Source organism: Geotrypetes seraphini, chromosome 3 (genome assembly GCF_902459505.1).
Source record: "Geotrypetes seraphini chromosome 3, aGeoSer1.1, whole genome shotgun sequence".
Taxonomy (NCBI): domain Eukaryota; kingdom Metazoa; phylum Chordata; class Amphibia; order Gymnophiona; family Dermophiidae; genus Geotrypetes; species Geotrypetes seraphini.
The window spans coordinates 279962800-279988380 of NC_047086.1; the positions used below are offsets into that span (position 1 = coordinate 279962800).

The 25581-nt window shown below is 45.0% G+C and overlaps 1 protein-coding gene across 5 annotated transcripts in view; it reads left to right on the forward strand.

The window, feature by feature from the left end:
* Positions 1–25581, forward strand: part of LOC117358015 (centromere protein J-like) — a 324580-nt gene that overhangs the window by 150985 nt on the left and 148014 nt on the right. For all 5 annotated transcript variants that reach the window (XM_033939403.1, XM_033939405.1, XM_033939406.1 and 2 more), the window contains exon 11: positions 1834–1977. In XM_033939403.1, coding sequence (XP_033795294.1) covers positions 1834–1977 — 144 coding nt within the window. The remainder of the gene's footprint in view (positions 1–1833; positions 1978–25581) is intronic.

Below are 25581 nucleotides of genomic sequence, written 5' to 3' on the forward strand. Positions count from 1 at the left end.
GATCCTAACAGACTTGGAGCTCCTGTCACAAAGAGAACCATTTCCACATGGCTGGTGGACTGTATCTCCTTCTGCTATGCTAGGCCTAGACCAGTGGTCTCAAACTCAAACCCTTTGCAGGGCCACATTTTGGATATGTAGGTACTTGGAGGGCCGCAAAAAAATAGTTAATGTCTTATTAGAAAAATTGCAATTTTGCATGAGGTAAAACTCTTTATAGTTTTTATAGTTTATAAATCTTTCCTTTTGGCCAAGTCTTAATAATAATAATAATAATATAATTTATAGCTAAAGAGACATATGATCAAGAAACTGTTTTATTTTACTTTTATGATTATGATAAACATACCGAGGGCCTCAAAATAGTACCTGGGGGGCCGCATGTGGCCCCTGTGCCGCAAGTTTGAGATCACTGGCCTAGACCGATGCTTGAAAGCCATGTCACTGCACTTAAGGTTCAAGCAAGGGCAACTTCAGTAGCTCATATACATTCCACTCCCAAGGTCATCTTTAAAGCAGCCACCTGATCCTTAATTCATATATTAACATCTCACTATTGTTTGGAGAATCATTCCAGACGGGATAGTCAGTTCAGCAAAACAGTCCTACAAAATTTTTTCTCTACTTAGATGCCAACTTCCTTCCAACCTTTTTGGTTTCACCTGACTCATGGTAGTTATTAATAACCCTCTTCTCAGAGGCATGATCCTGGCAGCTAAGGAGTTCCACATGTGAGAATATACTGCCTGCATGTCCTCGGATAAAGCATAATTACTCACCTGTAGCAGGTGTTATCTGAGGACAGCTAGCAGGTGTTATCTGAGGACAGCAAGCAGATATTCTCACAACTACCCCCCCTTCCCCTAGTTGGCTTCTTAGCTTTATTACTGAATTGATGGTCCCACGAGCCAAATTCGGACAGGAAGGCACTGGGACATGCGCTGTTCAGGCGGTCTTCAAAATACCTAAAATGATGGTACACTTTTTGACTGTCTGTACTGGACTCTGTGGATGACATCACCCACATGTGAGAATATCTGCCTGCTGTCCTCAGATAACATTTGTTACAGGTGAGTAACTATGTTTTATTGTAAATTTTTGAAAGCACCTGTTGCTTATCCACTGGAACTATTAGAACTGAGCATAGGATATCTATACTAAAGTACCTAAGTAGCTATTCTGATACAGCATATATTCAGTGGCGTAGTAAGGGGGGGGACCGCCCCAGGCATCATCTTGTTGGAGTCATCAGCCCCTTCCCCCCACATGCACCATGCTCGTGACCTCCCTTCCCTTCCAATGTGAGCAACTTCTCTGGCCTGCTGCTCGCACCAGCCTGGCTCCCCTCTGAAATCACTTCCAGGTCAGAGGGGCCAGGTAGTGATGTCAGAGGGAAAGCCAACACTGGCGTGAGCAGCAGGCTAGAGAAACTTCTCGCACTGACGAAGATTTAAAGAGGTACGGGGGAAGGGAGGGTGCGAGTGTGGCATGGGAGATGGGAATGGAGCGGGGTGGAGAAGAGGGTACAGTAGGGCACTACCCTGGACCCCTTCTACCTTCACTACACCATTGCATATATTAAATATTAATGGAGCACAAATGGAGTAAGTGTGAACTTGGAATGAAATATTTATAAATGAGAGGGGAAGAGTGTCACAAGAAAAGGTAGACACAGAAAAATATCTAGGAATAGGACCTCAAGTAGATGATGTAAAGCCAATACATTCTATGCTGATATTTTGAAACACTTATTTTAAAGTAAGCTACAGAAATATTTGTTTAGTAAGAACTGTGAAGCCTGCATTCTTAAATTGCTTTGTTACTTTTCATCAGGTTTCAGAAGCCATTTTGAAAGGAACATCTTTAACAAAATCTGAATTAACAACGTGGCACAATGGCCATAAAAGCCACAGCACTACTTCTTTCAGAAGGAAGACACCATTACAGAAACAGACATTCGCAGAAACTGTAGCTAAAGTATGAAGCAAATCATTGTGCTAATTTATTGCTACATAATTCATTGCTATCTATTTCAGTGGTAGTTTTATGCAGATTCTTGAAACTAATTTGGGATCTGCAAAGTAGCTGGTACTAACTTGTTTTTTTAGATTGGGGCCTATAGTATGCAGGGGAATACAGTCACACTTGCCCACCCACCGTCCCCTCATCTCGACTTATTATATTGCTAGAGACAAAACTGACAGGATGAGGGAGGGGGCTTCAGGTGTAGGATATCCTGCACATGCTCAGTAAGCCAAAAGCCTACTATAGCTAGGGAAGAACACCGACACACAGGATCAGGCAGAGGACTTCATCAATAAGTGTGGCTGCATTCCCCTGCTGTCTACAGAGAACACCTGTTACAGGTAAGCAACTTTGCTTTCTGAGCTTGTTGGGAAGAATGTAATAGAAAATTAAATAAATAAATAGTGACTTTTCTGGAATCAAATGGATTATAGGACCTGAGACAACATGGATTCACTAGAGCAGGGGTAGGGAACTCCGGTCCTTGAGAGCCGTATTCCATTCGAGTTTTCAGGATTTCCCCAATGAATATGCATTGAAAGCAGTGCATGCAAATAGATCTCATGCATATTCATTGGGGAAATCCTGAAAACCCGACTGGAATACGGCTCTTGAAGACCGGAGTTCCCTACCCCTGCACTAGAGGCAGGTAAGATTTCTCACTTTGTGGGTGATACCAAAACCTGCAATAGATACAACTGATAGTGTGGATAACATGAGGAAGGACCTAGGGAAGCTTGAAGAATGGTCTGAAATTTGGCAGCTAAGATTTAATGCTAAGAAATGCAAGGTCATGCATTTGGGATTAAAAAACCTGAGGGAGCAGTACAGTTTAGGAAGTGAAGAACTTTTGTGCACGAAAGAGGAGCAAGACAGGTGTGATAGTATGTGATGATCTTAAGGTGGCCAAACAGATTGAAAAGGTGATGGCAAAAGCTAGAAAGATACAAGAGTGCATAGGGAGAGGTATAGCCAATAGGTAAAAGGAGATCTATTGATGTCTCTGTATAAGACTCTGGTGAGACCTCATTTAGAATATTATGTACAATTCTGGAGACCGCATCTTCAAAAAGATATAATAAAAGGATGGAGTCAGTCCAGAGGAAGGCTAGTAAAATGGTTGGTGGCATTCGTCATAAGGTTTACGGGGACAGACTTAAAAGATTAAAGAATGACACGGGGACTAATTTTTCCTCGTCCCTGCGGGAACTCATTTTCCCGTCCCGGCGAGTTCTTTTCCTGTCCCTGCAAGCTGCATTCCTGCAAGCTCTGTCCTCATCTGCACAAGCCTCAAACACATTAAAATCATGTGTTCAAGGTTTTTGCGGTTAAGGCTGAGCTTACAGGAATGGGACAGGGACGATGACAAAACTTGCGGGGATGGGACAGGGAAATTGAGTTCCTGTGGAGACGGGGAAATACTTTTTATAGAAAGGGTGGTAGATACGTGAAACAGTCTCCTGGTAGAGGTGGTGAAGACAAAGACTATCTAAATTCAAGAAAGCATGGGACAAGCACATTGGATCTCTTAGGGGGAGGAGGAGATAGTGGATGCTGCAGATGAGCAGACTAGATTGGCCATTTGGCCTTTATCTACCTTCATGTTTCTATGTTTCTATAGTTCAGTCTCAAACTAAAAGAGAAATGGAGAGGAACTGAAGGAGTCTGGGACTGGTTTTCCTGAGTGTTGAACTAACTTATCTCATGTTCTAGTCTGCCTGCACTGGGTGTTTTAGCTTGGGCATTTTAGCTTCTTATGGTTATCTCAGCATGCACGATATTGTATTCCGCCCTCCTGGACATGTAACAGAAAGACTGCAGGGCTTAGATAAGTGACCTGCTAGTGTGAGCTTAGGACCAATGATTGTTAAGAAAAGCAACACGTGAAAAGCTTTTTTCTAGAATTCAGTTGTATAGCCAGAAAAAATGAATAAATATCTCTGTAACTTCCTGGTTTCGGAAGTTCTGAAGCTGCCAACTTGGTGCTCAGGAGTCGCATATATGCTGAATAAACCCTGTTGCTTTCTTCAAGTCTCTGATTATTGTGTCTGAGTGACCTTTCATTTGGCGCATCAGAACAGGGACTTGAAGGTCTTTTGATCGCCGGCTTCTCAATTGGTCACTTGTGTCTGGTCTGAGAACCGACCTGTCTGCCAAGCCGGCTGGTCCCTTTCTTTGGGATCGGTAGACCTCGGGACTTGGACCGGCTCAACTGATTAATCGAGTCCTGGGTTAAAGTGCAGGACCTCTGTCTAATCTGGGAGTGGCCACCGGACTGGTAAGTGTAGGAATTGATCATTCCTCTTCTGTTTATTTTCCCTTGTTTTAGTAAATGACTTGATCCATCATTGAAATAACGGGGAGGGAATCTAGGAACTGTGCCTGTCTATATGGGAAACGAAACTGAACTAATCTGTAGATCAGAAGTTAGACAATAGACGTAAGCTGTTTGTATTTACAGGGCTCAGCATGATTCGGATGCATCCTCAAAAAAAAAAAAAATCAAACGGTGTAGGTTGAACATTTCAGGAGTCAGGGAATTGGTTAGAACTGGCTATATTTCTATTTTGCTGTATTTGTAAAGGAAGATGGAGGAGGGGTAATAAATATCTGTTGGAATTTTGCCTGCTAGGCTCGTTAATGACTGGCGCTGCTAGGTTTCATGAAAGATTAGAGCATGTAATTTGAAGAGAGACAGGAAGTGCTTTAAGAAAGAGACGAGAGTGGTGCTTTAAGTATGTAAGGAACTAGAGTTTGAAATGAGGTGGAAGTGAATGAGTTAAAGAATGTCTGAACAGCTGGACGGTTTATATGTTTCTAGCTGCTCAGAGCAGGCAGTGGAATCAAGAATGTACGCTTATAAGAAAGATATATGAGACGAAAATTGTACGAAAGAACAGAGATTGCTTTTTGCACGGACAGTTTATCTGCATGTATGTATGGGTTTTGTGTGTGCATGACATTCAAAATCTCTATCCTTTATATTTCTATCCCAGGTTCCTTATGAGTTCTGTCTGTCCAGTATGAATTTTTGTTTTCCATGTTTGTTTTATAAAGTCTGATTAGGTGATTAATCAACTTTTAATTACACTTGACCTAACAAAGGTGGAGGTTAAGTGCCCATCTTTTCTGTAAATTGAAATACATGGTAAATCAGGGTTTGCTGACCTGGTTCAGGGTAATAGCCAATTTTGTTAGTGCTCTATGTAAATGGTGAGGTGGCGCTCGTTGGCTGTAGGGGGCACTATAATGAGTTAGTGGAATGGATACATGGTGCAGTATTTTGTGGATTTTTTCCTACATGTAACACCTATTTTTCATATGGTTGTGGATAAACTAGTTAGAAGTACATATGAAAGTTAAGGCCACGCCTAATAGAAACGTACGGATAAGAGGGTGCATGAAAATCTGAATATGGATGTATCCAAGGCCAGAAAAACACACTACAGATTAATATTAAGGAAAAGCATAATATTCTCTTTAGATATTTTGCTGTTAAGCCTGACCATAGAGGAAATCAGGTTTAGATATCCATAATACATAGAGGTATTACTGACTCCATCTTGTTTTCTGTCTTTCTGTGTGTCTCTTCTTCTTCGGGTAAAACATACTGCGGTTTCCCGCCTTGATTTCATGGCTCTAATTAATACCAGACCTCTCAGTCTGGCTTGTGGAAGATATAGGGTTGTGTGTGATGGGATCCCCTGAGTGATTATGAGCGATTATGTGTGAATGTATATTTTAAACCTAAGGAAATTCTGAAAAGTACTACATCTGTAATTTGACCCGTTTTATCTTTAAGCAACTCTCTCTCCTCTGTGAAATTCTGAAGGGAGGGGGAGTAGGTCTCTCCTGCTTCACTTTTACCACAGGGATACAAACTTATCAGCACTGAGACGCAGGCTGACTAACAGAAAGGGTGTATGGATTATGTTTTGTGAGTATATTCCAATCTTTGTTTTGTATTTCTTTTTATAAATCATGTAAGCTTAGTATAAGAATGTAACTTTTAGGTATAAGAATGTAATTTTTAGGAATGTTTTTGTGACACGCCCATATGAAGGTATAGAAGCAAACCTTATATGGAAGCAAATATTTTTGCCAGTCAGATGATAGTGAAGGGACTGTCGCTTTTAGAGCGCGCTTGTGTCAGACTACCCTGCTTAGTGGGTGGACCCGGAGCTGAATTTTACTTAATTTTTACAAGTCAGCTCTTTGGGGTAGGAACCTGATACAGAATAGTGATTGAGAACAATTCTTATGTGCTAGTAGACAGTTTACTTGAGTCTTTTAGATAGTGGGTCTTCCTTTTAAATTTTCCTGTGGCTATATTTACACTGATTCCAAGTATGCCTTCCTCATGTCACCTACCTTGGCTTTCATATCTCCCAGGGTATTTGGTCCCTCTTCCTCACACCCGGGTCAAGGCCGTCTGTAGTCTCCCTGTCCCTGATAACCGCAAGGCTCTGTGCACCTTCCTCGGTATCGCAGGATACTATCACATCTGGATTCCTGATTTCTCTGCCATCGCACATCCCCTATGCGATTCCACTAGGGGCGCAGACTCAGCCCCTTAATGTCTGGACCCAACTTCAGGATCGGGCTATCCGCTGCCTGCAAAATTTCTGACTCGGGCTCCTGCTCTTGGCCTTCCTGACCCCTCCAAACCTTTCCAGCTCTATGTTCATGAAGGGTCCGATATCGCAGCCGGGGTCCTTGTCCAGTTCCTTGGCTCCTGGCGAAGGCCCATCGCCTATCTCTCTCGACAATTGGATCCTGTTGCTGCCAGGTGGCCTCCCTGCCTTCGGGCCATTGTTGCTGTCTCAGATCTCTTACAGCACACTAACAAACTCACTTTCGGCCAGCATATTGATCTCTTTGTCCCGCACTGTACGACTTCTCTTCTAGAACATAAAGGCTCCCTGTGGCTCACAAATGAGCGCATCCTTAAATACCAAGCCCTTCTTTGCGAAAACCCTCAGGTCTCTCTTGTTCTCTTCACTCCTTGACCACTCCACTCTCCTTCCCGTCTCCTCCCAGCCGGTCGTGCACAACTGCCTTGACACCATTGACTTAGTTTATTCTTCCCGTCCTGGTCTCACTGACATCCCACTCCGGGACCCTGATCTCACTCTTTTCACAGATGGCAGTTCGTCTGTCACCCCTTCTGATGCCCGTATTGCTGGCTAAGCAGTGGTCTCTGCCACTTCCCCTTTACTCATGGGCCCCCTGCCCTCTGGCACTTCCGCCCAAGAAGCTGAGCTGTAGCCCTCACTTCTGCCCTATGCCCCTCTGCCTCTCAGTCTTGCAACATCTACACTGACTCCAAATATGCTTTCCTTACCTTGCATGCCCTTAGGGCCATCTGGAAACATTGAGGTTTCGTTACAGCCTCCGGCCACCTGATCCATCATGCTCCCCTCATTCTTGACCTCCTCAAGGCCATCAAATTGTCCTCCCGTGTTGCGGTTATGCCCTGTCGAGCCTACCGTCGTGTCACTGATCTCGTCTCCCGCGGCAATGCCCTTGCCAACCACACAGCCTGAGCTGCCAGCCTCTGCCCCCCTCTTTCAGCTCCTCTGTATACAATCATTCTTTTTCTGGACACCCTTACAGCCCAGTACACTTCTCAGGAACAGACTTGGGCCCGCACTCTTTTGGACCAGCCTGTCCTGAAAGGGGGGTGGATACAATCTGCGCCAATTCAAGCGCCAATCCAGACCCACACATTGATATATCAAACGCGAGCACAGCAGGTACTCTCATATTCATTCCTCAACACCTGGCCCTCATGATTGTCAAAAGATGCCATGACCTGGAGACCCTGCTTTGAAAATGACCCTCGAGAGACATTTCTTTATCAATCACCTTGACCAGCTAGTCCGGAATAAGGTCCGACAGTGTGTTGTCTGTTGTAGAACAAATCCCCCAATCAGACGACTGCCACCTTCTGGACACCAACCCATTGGAACACATTTGATGCAGGTCCTGTCTGTAGATTTTATCCACATGCCCACTTCCTGTTCCCTCAGTCACCTCCTAGTCTTCACAGACACCCTGACTAGATGGGTCGAAGCTTTCCCTACTTGCACTGAACGCGCCAGGGACGTAACCAAACACCTCTTGAATGATATAATTCCGTGCTTCGGTCTCCCCGTTTCCATAGGCAGCGACAACGGTCCCGTCTTCATTGCTGATGTCGTCCAACAAACTGCTCAGGCCCTCCAAATTGAATGGAAATTATATGCTGCTTACCACCCCCAGAGCTGAAAGGATGAACAGAACCCTTAAGACCCTTCTCACCAAACAAATTGAAGAAACCTGTCCTGTCCTGTTGCCTTCCGTTCTTTTTCAGATCAAGTGTACCTCGTCAAAACCCACTGGACTGTCTCATGTTTGGCCGCCCACTGTCCATCATGAACCCAGACCCTGGTTCCTTTGCTACTCTGGGATCGGATATCCTCCAGAGTGAGGTCCAATCCTTAGCTAAAGCCCTTCAAGAGCTCCACAAATGGGTCCTGGAAAGGGCCCCACTACTGATAGCCACGCACGTTCATGGGTATGTCCCTGGAAATACAGTATGGCTAAAACTTGGAAGTCAGGCCCCCTGAAACCTAGATGGATATGTCCTTTTACTGTCCTAATTTCTTCTCTTACAGTTGTCAAGGTGTCTGGACACGAAACTTGGTTCCACTACAACACGTATCTTCAGCTGAAGCTTTCTAAGACCTCAAAATGTTCTGAATATTTACCACTGTACTTAGCAGGTGTTCTGAATACACTGGTACCTTGGTTTACGAGTGCACCAGTTTGCGAGTGTTTTGCAAGACGAGCAAAACATTCGCAAACTTGGTGTCTCGTAAACCGAGCTTGCCCCGGCGATCCGGCATCCCCCCCGCTCCCATTGCCCCCCCTCCACCGCGATCCTACTCCCCCCCCCCCCCCGAGCAGTCAATGGCACCCTTTACCCGACTTGGCACTAGTGCCGGTGCCCGAAGATCCTCCCTCTTCTGGCGTGGCCTGGGCTGGGCGGTGCGTTGGAGATCCTCCTTCTTCTGGTCTGGGCTGGGCTGGACTGGCTTTGAGCATTTGCGCATGCTCAAAGCCTTCTGGTCTCGCTCTCAATCTCGGAGAGAGTGAGACCAGAAGGCTTTGAGCATGCGCAAATGCTCAAAGCCAGTCCAGCCCAGCCCAGAAGAAGGAGGATCTCCGACGCACCGCCCAGCCGCGCCAGAAGAGGGAGGATCTTCAGGCACCGGCACTGGTGCCAAGTCGGGTAAAGGGTGTCATTGACTGCTCGGGAGGGGGGAAAGTAGGATCGCGGTGGAGAGGTGCAACGCGAGCGGGGGGGCGATGCTGGTTCCCAGGGGGGGAAGCTGGATCGCGGGGAGGGGTTTGGAACAGCGTTGGATTCCTCAAGGGGGGGGAGAATGGAGCAGCACCGGTAGCCTCGTGGAGGGGGGGGAAGGAAGTGGAACCAATCAAAGCAGTTTCCTTTACTTCCTATGGGGAAACTTGCTTTGATATACGAGCAATTTGGTTTACGAGCATGCTTCTGGAACAAATTATGCTCGTAAACCAAGGTTCCACTGTATAACTCTTTATGAGTGTTTGAGTATAACTGACAGCCTGTGGTTTATCGATGCCTCCAGCTAGTGCCTTTAGCAAATGTCTTGAGTATAACTGTTTGAGATTTTCTAAGTTGTGCCTGAAAGAAAAATGAGCTTCCTATGTTAGCATTGTAGGCGCCTTTTGTCTTATATATCTGATATTTGTGTTGCCCTCACTGCTTTATGTTTCTTTCTTCTGTATTTTCTTCCCTATTGTACTTAAGAACATAAGAACATAAGAATTGCCTCTGCCGGGTCAGACCAGGGGTCCATCGTGCCCGGCAGTCCGCTCCCGCGGTGGCCCCCCCAGGTCCATGACCTGTAAGTGTTCCCTACCTAACCTAAACGTCCATACCCTGTTCGCTTAATGTCCTGTAAGGTAAACCTCTATCTGTACCCTGTTATCCCCTTCACTTCCAGGAAGTCATCCAGTCCCTTTTTGAACCCCAGAATTATACTCTGTCTTATCACCTCTTCGGGAAGTTCCAGGTGTCTACCACCTGTTGAATGAAGAAGAACTTCCTTGCATTCGTTATGAATCTGTCTCCTCTCAGTTTTTCTGAATGACCTCTTGTTTTTGTTGTCCCCGCTAATCAAAGAATCTCCCTCTCCACCTTCTCTATGCCTTTAAGTCTCTATCATGTCACCTCTCAGTCTCCGCTTTTCCAGGGTAAAGAGCCCCAGCTTGTCCAACCGTTCGGCATATGAAAAGTTCTCCATGCCCTTTATCATCCTCGTTTCTCTCCTCTGGACCCTCTCGAGTATTGCCATGTCCTTCTTGAGGTATGGCGACCAGTATTGGACACAGTATTCCAGAAGTGGGCGCACCATTGCTCGATACAGTGGCAGGATAACTTCCTTCGTTCTGGTAGCGATACCTTTTTTGATAATGCCCAACATTCTGTTCGCCTTCTTTGAAGCCGCTGCACATTGCGCCGTCGGCTTCATTGTGTTATCCACCAATACCCCCAGATCTTTTTCTTGGTTGCCTTCCCCCAGTACCCTTCCTCCCATCATACAGCTGTACATGGAGTTCCCCTTCTCTATGTGCAAGACCTTACATTTCTCCACATTGAAGCTCATCTGCCATCTTTTTGCCCACTCACTCAGTTTGTTCAGGTCGCTCTGCAGTTCTTTGCATTCCTCAACAGTTCTGACCCTGCTGGAGAGTTTTGTGTCATCCGCGAACTTGATAACGTCGCACTTCGTCCCCGTTTCCAGATCATTAATAAATATATTGAACAGCAGCGGTCCCAGCACTGACCCCTGCGGAACACCACTCGTGACCCCTATCCAGTCAGAGTAGTACCCCTTTACTCCTACTCTCTGCTTCCTGCCCACCAGCCAATTTTTAATCCATCTGTGCACGTCCCCTTCCACCCCGTGACTCCACAGTTTCTTCAGTAGGCGTCGAAGGCTTTTTGGAAATCTAGATATACGATGTCTACGGGGTCACCTTGGTCCAATTGTTTACTTATCTCCTCAAAGAAATGCAATAGATTCGTCTGGCACGATCGTCCTTTACAGAAACCATTCTGGCTTGTTCTCATCAGATTATTTTTTTCTATATGCTGTCACCACCTAGTCTCTGGCCGAGTGGATTTTGGTAGCTAGGCAGTGACGTATTCTGACACCCTGGCGTGATCCCCTTTGAAGTAGGGCCACCTCTCAAGCAGGATACCCCCTGGAACAGCTGAAGTGTGCTTAGTACAAACAGTCCAGTAGTCGGAATGGTTCAAATCAAAACCTGAGAACTTTATTTAGGCATCCTGCCTCAGCAACACAGAATAACACTGCTTCAGTGGTGGTAGAAGGTTGCACAAAAACAAAGGTTCTTTATAAATCCAAAACATAAGTCCCATAGCTCTGGGCTTCATTACGTGCCACACAGTCCATGCGTTTCCCTTCACCAGAGCTTGATTTAAACAGCCAATTTGTTCTCCCAGTCCCAACCACTTTCAATTCAAAACAGACTTGAAATCAAAAGAAAAATCATATGTCACAATTCTTTAAGCTAGCCTTGTCAGTAACTAGCATGGCAAACAGAGCAGTCCTTAAGTTAACTTTACCCAGCTTCCCAAAGCCCACGGAGGTAGTTGTGCTTCACAGGTTGCTTAGGGTAATTGGTTTAACTGATACAAGCAGGCATAGAGGTTGGTAATATGACACCAGAGACTTCCAGCTGTCTCCTCACTCGGAGCTTGAATGAGCTGAGCTACTGGCTGGAGCCACATACATAAGCTGTTATGCTTTACACAGGCATACAATCAAGGATTAACTTCTGTCCTACCAATTCACAGTTCCTAACATAAGGTAGAACAGGTAAGTTGGAAAGATACCTTCTTATCACACTTTCCAAGGCTAGGAAATCTCCATTCCTTCAGGTTGGATTTCAGGGGAAGTATCACTGGCTTCTACTATCATAGGCTCAGGCAAACATGAATCTACAGGAAGGTTCCTAACCTGATCCTCTTCCATGGTCCAGTCATTTCCTGCCAGAGGTTCTGACTGCTCCTCAGTCAGCATAGACTCCCACAGGGCTGCTTCCTTCGTCCTGGGGCTCCTCCCCGATCTGGTTTCCGTTCCTCTGCCTGTTTCCCCTCCTGCTCTCCTTAGCTCATCAGAGAGACTCCATTTAACCTGAGGGAAGAAACCACTCCCCTTTTCCAGCAGGGGAGAAAGTTTTCTTCCCTTGGCTTGAACCATTCTCCAGGCTCCCTGCTGTGCTGCCTTCTGCTTCACAGACTCTGCAAACCCATAAGGCCAATCTTTACTGTTTGACCTCAGGACATTATCAGAGCAGTCCCAGATTTCTGGACCTGCTTCCCTTTCTCCCTCTGTGTCCACAGGATAGTCAGCTGACTTACTCCCCCGGGCTTTGACTTGGTTCGCCCTCCTGCATCTGGGCTTGTAATTCCTCCCCAATCTCTCTGTGACAAGCCTCGGGGTTGCAGGATTGTCACAATGCTCATTGATACCTTCCCTGATCAGCAATTCGGCCTTCTTCCCTGGAACTGAGGTTAAGCTCACCGGTCTGTAGTTCCCCGGGTCACCTCTCTTTCCTTTTTTGAAGATCGGTGTGACATTCGCTATCTTCCAGTCCTCCGGGATTTCCCCTGTTCTCAAGGATAGGTTGCAAATATGCCGCAGTAACTCCGCTATTTCATCTCTGAGCTCTTTCAGTATTCTCGAGTGGATACCATTTGGGCCCGGAGCTTTGTCAGTTTTTAATCTATCTATCTGCCTGAGAATGTCTTCGAGATTTACTTCCACGCATGATAAATTTCCCTCTTGATCTCCCATGAAGATTTTTTCTGGTTCTGGCACACTGGATTTGTCTTCTATTGTAAAGACTGACGAGAAGAACTTGTTTAGTCTATCAGCCACCTCTTTTCCTCTTTCACCACTCCCTTCCGGTCACCTCATCCAGAGGTCCCACCTCCTCCCTCGCTGGCTGCTTCCCTTTCACATATCGGAAAAATGGTTTGAAATTTCTTGCTTCCTTGGCCAGTCTCTCCTCATACTCTTTCTTGGCTTTCCTGACTACTCGGTGACATTCTTTTTGATGCTTCCTGTGCTCTCTCCAGTTTCCTTCGGTTTTGTCTTTTTTCCACTTCCGAAATGATTTTTTCTTGTCTCCTATCACTTTCCTTACTTCATTGGTTATCCATGCAGGGTCCTTTGTCTGATTCTTTTTGGATCCTTTCCTAAATCTTGGTATATATAGGTTTTGCGCCTCGTTTACCGTGTCCTTGAATAGGGACCAGGCTTGCTCCACAGTCCGAGTTTCCTTGGAGCTGTTTCTGAGCTTCTTTCTCACCATTTGTCTCATGGCATCATAGTTCCTTTCTCGGGTCCATAATGGAGATAAGGAAAAAATGGCCCTCCTATACCGTACCCAGTTTAAGAGCCCCTCAGCCTCTTTGCCTGATGTTTGTTTGCATGATGGAGTTAAGTACAGAGTTTCCAACCTACTGGTGATGAAGTTGAAAAATGGGCGGAAATCTGCATTGATAATGTTGAGGGTCCACTTATCAACCAGTCTCTTATTGTAGACCCTACTCGTTCGGTGTCTTTGTATTTTGATACATATGTGTTATTTGATGTTGCTCAAGGTCTAATACAGTTTTGTGTGGCTCTCTAGATTGGCAGCGTTATTATACCAAATGTGCTAAGTATATATGTCTGTATAACCTGATGCCTTTTAAGAAATGCCCCTATGAGGAAACCTTCACTAATGGTGGAGCCTGCCCTTTATGGGAATGTGTCTCGTGGGCCACCTACAAGAACCCTTATAAATACCCAGCCAATACCCCCTCTGCCACTCTTGCAGTAGGCCCTAACCCTGGTCCCATGTGTACTGCAAGCCACTGCAATCCCATGGTTTTCACTATCACTGACCCACATAACTGGAATGCCAATGTCGAAGGCCAGAGGCCACATGGCTTTGTATATTGATGGTAAAAGGCGAGACCTAGGTACTGTTGTATATGTCCATATTGTATCCTGCCCATGTGCTCCTGTCTATCACTCTGTGGTGTTTCCCCAGTTTTATGAATTTATGAAAGTAGATATTGATATTCCTGTAATCACTAGAAATCTGTCTATACAGTTTGCTAAAACTATAGGCCAGACTCTTAACGTTAGCAATTGTTTTGTATGTGGAGAGACTGGTATGGGAGAACAGTGGCCATGGGAGGCAAAGCAGCTGGACATGATAAACCTAACTTCACAGAACCTCACTTTCATGTCAGGTCCACGACCTTCACGATGGGCCTTGCGAACCTCCATTGTTGCTTCCCACTGTCTTCATCCAGGTTGGATACCTCAAGTGTTCATCTCTCTGGTCTTTTAACACCTCCACTGTTGCCTGGGATCCCTGGCCTGCCAAGAACACCTCCAATTGCCAGACTCTGCGATCTGTTTGCTTACTCTTGATTGCCTGCTAACTGGACTGGTACATGTGTACTTTGTATGATCCATCCCAGCTTCTTCCTGTTACCGTTGGCCGATGGTGAACACCTGGGAGTCCCTGTATTCGACACCATGGGTCACCAAAAGCGGTCTACTTCCACTAATTCCCTTAAAATAGGTGAATGGGGTGATGACTGGCTTGCAGAATGGATCATCGCTGCTTATGGAACTGCTACTTAGGCCGAAGATGGTTGCTATGGTTATCAGACCCCCTATCTATATGCTTAACCGCATCATTCACTTGCAGGCTGTTCTTGAACTCATTACCAATGAAACAGCTCATGCATTGGCTACTATTGACAAGGCCAATGCTAAAATGCGCACTGCTATCTATCAGAACTGCCTAGCTCTAGACTACTTGCTGGCGGCAGAAGATGGTTTCTGGCAAATTCAACCTCTCCAACTGCTGCCTTGAACTTGATGACAATGGTAAAGTGATCGAGGAAGTTGTGGATCGTATCACCAAACTGGCTTATGTTCCTGTCCAGACCTGGCATGGCCTCACTGCAGACTGGCTCTCTGGCACCTTCGGCTCCTGGTTGCCCTCTGGCTCAGCAATGAAGACCATCTTGCTGGTTGCCGCCCTGTCTTCTCTGCTCCTTTGCTGCCTGCCCTGTGTTGGCCCCATAACCATAAAGCTGCTCCACCGAACTGTTGACTCTGCTGTTGACCGTTCCACTGCTGATATGGCCCTTGCGTTCCCCCAGTATCGACCAGTCCCTACAACTGATCCTGACCTTCCTCCTTCTTGAACTTTATCAGGCTCATCTCCTTCCTCCTTCATTCGACATTCCTCAATCAACTCTCCTCCAATCCTAAGCCTACAGATTCAGAATCCAGTTGGCGCAACTGGACCTCCCTTTCCGAATCCACCTACCACTCCCTTGCTCCGCTATCCACTAAAACCATCTCCTAGCCCTGAAAGGCCCCCTGGTACCTCCCAATCCACAGAGAACTGAAACAGAAATGTCGTGCTTTGGAGCGCAAATAGAAAAAATCTAAATCCCCCTCAGATAGACAGACCTGGAGGGTCAATATTAAGCTTTACAATTCAACACTAAAAAAAGCCAGGAAGAATTTCTTCGGTGATAAGATTTCCAGATCCAACAACCAGAACAGTGCGTTGTTTAACATATGGCGCTCCTTAACTACAAAAAAGGACCCCACTTTGCTCCCCTCGTCTCCGTCAGCTGACGCTCTAGCAAAATTCTTCAATGAAAAGGTTACCACCCTAAGATGCTCCTTCCCGCCTACAGTCTCCTACAACTCCCTGGTTTCCACTGACCTCAACACTCCCCTACGTGTCTCCATCCCCATTCCAGCCGACAGATCCTGGACTGTCTTTGAGCTTGTTTCCGAATCGCAAGTCTTCAAACTCTGCCTCAAACTAAAATCTTGCAAGTGTACCTTGGATCCTTTCCCCTCATACCTATTTGAGAAAATCCCTGCACAGGCCATTGCTTCCCTTACCAAACTTATAAATTCTGCCCTAACATTGGGCCTCTTCTCCTCTGAAATAGGACACATTGCTCTGACCCCTCTACTGAAAAAGACCGTTGTTATTATATCCCGCAAAAGAAAATACAATCCGACCAGGAAATGGATCACCTGGTAGCAAGTGAAATTAATCTGACAGAGTTTTTGGAAGATACTCAGGATGTTATTCAGAGTAGGTCCACCATGGTATTAACATGCATGAGTGAGATAGACAAAATGTTAATCATGAAACTTTACTTTAAAAACAGGCTGACAAAATTTTGTGGAGATTTAGTCAGAATTTTCCCTGATGTCTCAAGAGCTACGCAATTAAGAAGGAAAGAATTTTTGAAATTAAGAGCAAGAGTTTTAGCTCTTGAGGCATCGTTCTATTTAAAATTTCCATGTAAATGTCTTGTTAAATTACAAACTAATACTATAAACTCCTCAACGTTTGCCAAAAGGTGCTTAAAAAGATACAAGAAAAGAAGGCAAAAATCCTTAGAGTCCTTATTGACATTTTTGCCTTCTTTTCTTGTATCTTGTTAAATTACAAGACATAGAATATGTATTTTGGGATCCAATTCAATTGCAACAATTTCTAATATCTCGAGAACAGAAATGATATTTTTCTTTAATGCTTATTAATGACTAACTACTGAGAATATAGGTGGATTTGATTCCCAAATAGTATGGAATGGTCAAGATTCTTTATGAATCTAAACCAATTCTTAGTTACCTTTATTTTGTTAGTTGGATTAATGTATGCCTCTCCATTTATTGTGGGCTTGAAAAGGAATGTTCATGTTTGTATATGATTGTAAAATTTGATCTAAGTAACCTTTATCCTTGGTATCTTTTTGATATTGTAAACTTTTAAATTTATAAATAAATAAAAAAAAGACCGACCTTGATCCCTCCATACCATCCAATTACCGTCCAATAGCAAGTATCCCTCTCCTAACCAAGATGTTAGAATCTATCATATCCACCCAACTCTCATCCTATTTAGAAAGATTCTCTATTCTCCTACCTCACCAATTCAGCTTCAGACCCAACTTCAGCACCGAATCCCTACTAGCCTCACTAATCTCTAAGGTTCAACAACTCCATTCTCGCAACAAATTTGCCGTCCTCCTACAATTCGACCTCTCCGCTGCTTTTGACGTCGTCCATCATGATATTCTAATTTTCCAACTCTCCGAAATAGGCATAAGCTCCACAGTCCTAGATTGGTTCTCGAAATTCCTACGCTCCCGCTCTTACACCGTTAACATAAACGGTACCTCATCCTCCCCCTGGAAGCCGATATGTGGAGTTCCACAAGGATCACCCCTCTCTCCTATTCTTTTCAACATCTACATGTCCTCTCTGAAACTCCTCCATCTATCCCCCCTAGAAACTCTCTATACCTATGCCGACGACATCCTTATCCTCCTCGAGACCGACTCGAACCTCACTAACCTCGCTGAGAACATATCCGCATGTATAATGAACCTCCAATCGTGGGCCCACTCTGTACAAATGAAACTGAATGAGTCCAAAACAAAATTACTTTGGCTCGGCCCAATATTAGACCAATTACCCACCTCTATCCCATTGCCTTCCGGCCCCATTCTTCAGCTCGAGTCTTCAAGTAAAGTCCTGGGCATCATAGATTCTTCTCTTTCCTTCAATGACCACCTCAACTCCTTGGTAAAAAAAATGCTTTTTTAGCCTTCATATGCTGAGGAAAGTAAGATCCTGCTTTCATCAAAATCACTTCGCCATCCTTGTACAATCCATTATCCTCTCCAGATTGGATTATTGCAACTCCATCTACTTAAGCCTAACTAAGAAAAACCTCCATAGACTTCAGCAGATTCAGAATACCGCGGCTAAGCTTATTTTCGCAAAAAGCAAATTCGACCATGTCTCACCACTCCTATCCAAGTTTCACTTGCTTCTTGTACCCTCCAGGATCCTCTTTAAATGTGCCTGCTTAGCCTTCAAGATCCTACACGGCATCCTTCCTCCTGTTATCCCACTCTTTTGGAATTCCTCAAACCCTAATTCCACCAAATCATCCCAAAAATTAAAACTATCATTCCCTTCTACAAAAGGTATATCCCGTGCAGGAAAACTAGAAACATCCCTCCCCTTTAGAACCACAGAACTCTGAAACAACCTTACATCCCCGCTTAGAAATTCAAGCTCCCTCCAACTTTTCCGCAAACACCTGAAAACTTGGTACCCTGGCCCCTCCATACCCTCTTAGTTCCTATCCTATAACCCTTCATTGGAGTTCCTTTCCATCCTAACTCTGTAAACCGTGCTGAGCTCTACACTTGCGTAGATGGCGCGGTATACAAACCTAAGGTTTAATTTAGTTTAGTTTAGCCTGAAAGGGGGGACTGAAGGAGTCTGGGACTGGTTTTCCTGAGGGTTGAACTAAGTTTTCTCTTTAATAAAATGCTGAATTATGTTTAGCTGCAGACCTAACTTATCTCATGTTCTAGCCTGCCTGCACTGGGTGTTTTAGCTTGGGCATTTTAGCTTCTTATGGTTATCTCAGCATACACAATATTGTATTCCGCCCTCCTGGACATGTAACAGAAAGACTGCAGGGCTTAGATAAGTGACCTGCTAGTGTGAGCTTAGGACCAATGATTGTTAAGAAAAGTAACACATGAAAAGTTTTTCTAGAATTCAGTTGTATAGCCAGAAAAATGAATAAATATCTGTAATTTCCTGGTTTCGGGACTTCTGAAGCTGCCAACTTGGTGCTCAGGAGTCGCATATATGCTGAATAAACCCTGTTGCTTTCTTCAAGTCTCTGATTATTGTGTCTGAGTGACCTTTCAGAACATCATGTTCCTTTTTCACCAAAATAAAATTATCATCCTGCCTGAGCATGGGTAGAATGTATAGGCCAGAATGGACTGGGAGGGATATGACTGTGGTCTAGATAGGCTGTGGATAGGAAGGAGAAGGGAGAAAAAAGTGGGGTGGAGCAAATTAGAGGGAACTATCTAATCCAGGGGTGCCCTCACTTTTTGGACTTGCATGCTACTTTTAAAATGACCAAGTCAAAATGATCTACCAACAATAAAATTTTAAAAAACACAAAGCACACTGTACATAGAAAAAATGTTAATTATCATTTGTATTTGGGGTTTTTATCAGAGGTCAAGGCAGATGACTTTAAAATAAGCAATGTCACCTCAGTAACAACTATACAAAAATAGACAAATATACCCCCTCCCCTTTTACTAAACTGCGATAGCAGTTTAGTAAAAGGGGGCCATAGTGCAAAATATAGACAGCAGATAAAAATTCTCAAAACTTGACACATTTTGATCACTAAATTGAAAAAAGTCATTATCCCAGGACAAGCAGGCAGCCTATTCTCACATATGGGTGATGTCATCGACGGAGCCCAGATGCGGAAGCTCACAAGCAGACTTGCTTGTTGAAACTAGAAGTTTCAAGCCGACCGCACCGCGCATGCATGAGTGCCTTCCCGCCCAGCATAGAACGCGACTCCTCAGTTCTCCGCGGAGCCGAGAAATCCGTCTTTGACTTTCTGCTTTTAACTTTTCACTTTGTGCCTTCTCTACACCGCGGTTTGTGTTTTTTTCTTCACAAATCATTGTTCGTACGTTCTTCATTTTATTTCCAGTTTAAAAAAAAAAAATTTAGTTCTGTTCGGCTGCCGGGGCAGGCCGCTTGGCCACAGCCCAGGGGCTTCAACTTGCAGCAGCTGTTTTTCCTTCTATGTCCCGGCCAGCGACAGGCTTCAAGAAGTGTAGCCAGTTGCAACGTTTGATTTCTCTCACGGACCCTCACACTAGGTGCCTCAAGTGCCTTGGGCCACATCATCCGAAGTCGTGCGAAAGCTGTGCTACTCTTCAACCTCTTAAATGTCGTCAACTTTTGGTGGAGCAGCTCTTCCAGATGGATTCGTCCACATCTTCAACTATGAAGCCCACCTCGGTCTCACCTTCGACCGAGTGCCCTCCTGCCTCCACTGCTTCGACTTCAAGCCTCATCAGACCTTCTTCGTTTGCAGCGGCTCTTTCTTCAACGACATCTGCTACATCTTCCCCTGTTTCCTCAGGTCAGGTAGCTCAGCAGACAATTCCACCGGTAGTGCTTAAGGTGCCTAAGACTTTAAGTCGAAGCACATTTCCACTGCCTCGGTGGAACCTCCAGCCAAGGCAAGTGGTCCGGTTTCAGACGCGGATCCATCTTTACCATCTTCTTTCCAGACCATGTTAGAGCAGCAATTTCTTCAGTTCCTCACCAAAATGGGACCGAAGCTAGCTCCTCTAATCCAGCCTGGGCATTCTGCAGACTCCCGCGAGGTCGAGCCTCTTCCTGTGCCTCAGTCTGATTCTACACACTATGCAGGGAGCAGAGATTCTGTGAGTGTCTGGTCTGGCATCTAAGCATGTGAAGCAAGGAGAAGATTCTTTGCAAGTGCCTCGGCAGGAATCCTCACACTCTATACAAGGAGTAGAGTCTTTGGGAGTGCATCGAGGTTCCTTCATCAAGCCTCTGGAGCTTCGATCTACAGCCTCCAGTCCTATCCATTCTTTGGTGGCATCGGCTGCTTCTGTCTTCGAGGCGAAGTCTCCTCGATCTTCGAGATCTGCTTCCAAGCACCATTCTCACCAAAGATCGAGACCTTCATCAAGGCATCCTTTCAGGCATAGTTCTTCTTCTAAGGAGCGTCCTTCAACTAAACCTTGATCTACACCTACTTCTACTAGACTGCTGACTCCTCATTCGAGGTCTCCACTTCCACACCTCGAGGACTCAGCGGCTTCAATAGCCTCGTCCAAGTCTCCCTATTGAGGCCTTTTTTCCAGCCGAAGCTTCATCTTCGACCAAGGCGCCTCAACGACCTCGAGTCCTTCTTGAGGCAAAGCATTACTAGATCAGCTATCTTTTTGCTCTTTTCTTCGTCAGATGGCTGTGGACTTGGACCTTCAACTGAATGCTGGTTCCAAATACTCTAAGGAGTATCTCAAAGTCATGCATCTTCCTCAACCTCCGGCAGAGTCACTTAAGCTTCCTATTCACAAGCTTTTGTCTCAAACTTTTACCAGATGCCTGGAGACTCCTTATGCCATTCCAGCTGTTCCAGGAAAATTGAACTCCAGATACAAAACTGTTCATTGTAAGGGATTTGAGAATTCACAGTTATCTCATCAATCCCTTCTTGTGGAGTCCTCCTTGAAGAGGTCCCATCCTTCCAAGGTTTATGCCACAGTTCCTCCTGGAAGAGAAGGGAAAACTATAGACAGATTTGGATGTCGTATCTATCATAATGCCATGATGTCCTCTAAAGTCCTCAATTATAATTTCAATTTTGTTACCTATTTTGAGTTCCTTATTGCTCTTTTGCCTAAATTTCTTACCTATTTAGACACTCAAAAACACTTTGAATTTCAGGAAGTCATCGCTTCTCTATCACAACTCAGACTACATCTACTTCAGTTGTCTTATGATGCCTTTGAGTTGTCTGCCCGGGCGGCTGCTTGCTCTGTAGCAATGCTTCATATTGCCTAGCTTCGTACCATTGACATGGACCCTAATCTTCAAGACCGCTTGGCTAATATTTCTTGTGCAGGCAATGACCTCTTCGATGAATCTATCGAGGCAGCCACCAAGAAGTTGTCTAAACATGAAAAATCTTTCGCTTCTATTGTCAGACCTAAGCCAAAGCCAACTCCTGCCAAGTCTACATAACCTCCTCCCATTTACCAGAGGCGTTTTGCTCCAAGGGTGGCTCCTTACACTCACCCTCCTCCTAAGAAACAGCTGCCTCAGAAGCAACAAAAATCTCAACCTTCTGCTGCACCTAAGGCTTCACAGCCTTTTTCACTGTTTACAACAGAGCATAACCTCCATCATTCTGTCTCTGACTTCTCTTCCCCCTAAAGGAGGTCGTCTCCATCATTTTTACCACCGATGGATGAAAATTACATCCGACCTCTGGGTGCTGACCATTATCAGGGAAGGATACTCTCTTCATTTCACTCAGGTTCTCCAGAGCTTCCTCCAAGTCCTTCCAGTCCATCCCAGACCGTCCTTCTTCTTCAGGAAGCTCAAGCTCTACTTTGTCTCCATGCCATTGAACCAGTTCCTTTGGAACAGCAGAACAAGGGATTTTACTCCCATTACTTCCTTGTTTCGAAGAAGACGGGCGATCTGCGACCCATTCTGGATCTCAGGGCTCTCAACAAATTTTTGGTCAGAAAAATTTTCAAGTTTCAAGTTTATTAGTTTTTAATATACCGACCATCAACAAATATCTGGCCGGTTAACAATAAAATTTAAAAGGTAAGAAGGATAAAAAAATAAAATAATTGGCATTTAAAAATAAATGGTGTGAACATAAATAATATCAACTAGACAAACTTGAAAGTGAGGGTAAAAGGGAAGGGAGGGGAAAAGTTACATATTTGAGAAGAAAAGGAGAAAGTGGGAATGGGATAAAAAGTATAGAAACATAGAAACATAGAAACATAGAAAGTGACGGCAGATAAGGGCCAAGGCCCATCAAGTCTGCCCACACCAATGACCCTCCCTATCTCCCTTTGCGAAGAGATCCCACCTTTCGATCCCATTTAGCTTTAAAATCAGGCACACTGCTGGCCTCAATCACCTGCATCGGAAGACCATTCCATCGATCCACCACCCTCTCGGTGAAGAAGTATTTCCTGGTGTCGCCATGCAATGTCCCTCCCCTGATTTTCCATGGATGCCCTCGTGTTGACGTGGGTTCCTTGAAGAAGAAGATATCCTCCCCCACCTCGATACGGCGCGTGAGGTACTTGAATGTCTCGATCATGTCCCCCCTCTCCCTTCGTTCCTCTAGGGAGTAGAGCTGCAATTTATTCAGCCGTTCCTCATACGGGAGATCCCTGAGCCCCGTGACCATCCGTGTGGCCATTCGCTGGACCGATTCAAGTCTCAGCACGTCTTTGCGGTAATGTGGTCTCCAGAATTGTACGCAGTATTCCAGATGGGGTCTCACCATGGACCTATATAATGGCATTATGACTTCGGGCTTACGGCTAACGAAACTCCTTCGTATGCAACCCATGATTTGTCTGGCTTTAGATGAAGCTTTCTCCACCTGAGTTGCAGTCTTCATGTCCTCACTGATGATTACCCCTAAGTCTCGTTCCGCTACAGTTCTCTCTAGGATCTCACCATTAAGAGTGTAAGTCTTACATGGATTTTTGTTGCCAAGGTGCATGACCTTGCATTTTTTGGCATTGAAGTTTAGTTGCCAGGTCCTGGACCAATTCTCCAGTAGGAGGAGGTCGTGTGCCATACTATCGGTCTTGGATTTGTTGTCAGGTCCTGTTGTGTTCTTGTCCACTATATTGCATAATTTGGCATCATCGGCGAATAACATTAATTTACCCTGAAGCCCCTCAGCCATGTCCCTTATGAAGATGTTGAACAAGATTGGGCCCAAGACCGAGCCCTGCGGCACTCCACTTATCACCTCTGTCGTTTCGGAGGGGGAGCCATTCACCACCAAAGGGTAGGGTCGCTTTGTTAAAGCGGTTGGTTGCTTGGAAAAGAAAAGGAAGTAAAATAAAAAAAAAACCAAAAAAAAAACCCAGAAGGTAAGTCTAAGCACAGCCGAATGCGTCACGAAATAAAAAAGTCTTTAGGCTTATCTTAAATTTGTCAAGATGTTGTTCATTGCGGAGTTGCTGTGGCAGAGAATTCCATAAAGTTGGGGCAGCTACTGCGAAATTTATTTTCCGTGTGTAATAGAAGTCTTTTATGGAGGGAATAAAGAGAAGCTTTTGATCAGTTGACCTTAGAGTGCGTGGGGAACATTGGGGGATGAGAAGTTTATCAAGAAATGAGGGCTGGTGAGAGAGTTTTATTTTGAAGGAGATTAAGATGATTTTGTAAGTGATACGGTGAGTGATGGGGAGCCAATGTGCCTCTTTTAGAAGAGGAGTGACATGGTCAAATTTGCCTATTTTGTAAATGAGTTTTATTACTGTGTTTTGTATTAATTGTAAGCGTCGGATTTCTTTTTGGGGGAGACCGTTGAGAAGAGAGTTGTCCCTGCCATCCCTTTATCCCCTTCTCGACCAGAACGACTGGTTATGTTCTCTGGATCTCAAGGAGGCCAACACTCATATTCCCATTCATCCGGCCTCCCATCAATATCTCAGATTTCGGGTGGGGAATCTGCATTATCAATACAGAGTGCTGCCGTTTTACCAGACTTCACCTCAGAATTCCTCAGTGGACCCCAGCATTTAAATGGACGCAGGTTTGTGACACACTTTCTCAACCCATAAAAGTCACTCCTTCATTGAAGCAGTCTCTCTGTTGATGGATGCTCTCTTCCAATCTCTCTAGAGGCTTGCTCCCCATTAGAAGGTCCTCACGACAGATCTTCGACCTACACTTGGGGCGCTTATCTCGATGGTCTCCGTACACAAGGCCACTTGACCAGTAGGGATCGTCAATGTCACATCAATCTGTTGGAACTCAGAGCGATCCTCAAGGCTCTCACTGCTTTTCAACATCTTCTTCATGACCAGGTAGTCCTCATTCGGACGGACAACCAAGTCACCATGTATTATGTCAACAAACAGGGAGGGACGGGATCTGCCTCCCTTTGTCAAGAAGCTATGAAGGTTTGGGACTGGTCAATCTGCCACAACACCTTCCTCAAAGCTGTCTACATCCAAGGGGCAAAGAATTGCTTGGCGAACAACTTGAGTCATCTTCTGCAACCTCACGAATGGACGCTCCATTCCTCGCCTCTTCATCACATTTTTTCACAGTGGGGAACACCTCAAATAGACCTCATTGCAGCTCCCCACAACTACAAACTGCCTCAGTTCTGCTTCAGGATATACTCTCCTCATTACCTCGAGGCAGATGCTTTTCTTCTGGAATGGACGAATCTCTTCCTCTATGAATTCCCTCCATTCCCTCTCATTCTCAAGACTCTGGTCAAGTTGAAGAACGATCATGCCACCATGATTCTGATTGCTCCTCGGTGGCTGAGACAGCCTTGGTACTCTCTTCTACTTCAACTCAGCAGCAGGGAGCCATACCTTCTACCAGTTTTTCCTTCTCTGCTTACACAGAGTCAGGGATCTCTGCTTCATCCCAATCTGCAGTCTCTACACCTGACAGCTTGGTACCTCTCAACATAACTCCTCTTCAGTTTTCTTAACCTGTCAGAGACGTTTTAGAAGCTTCTAGGAAACCTACCACTAGACAATGCTATCACTAAAAATGGACTAGATTTTCTACGTGGTGTTTTTCGCACAATAAGGAACCAACATTCCTCCTTATCTTCTGTTTTGGATTACCTTTTGCACTTATTCACTTCTGGCCTCAAGTCTACATCGATCCGAGTCCATCTCAGTGCAATTACGGCTTTCCATCAGCCTATTGAAGGGAAACCCCTCTCTGCTTATCCGGTGGTTTCCAGATTCATGAAAGGACTTTT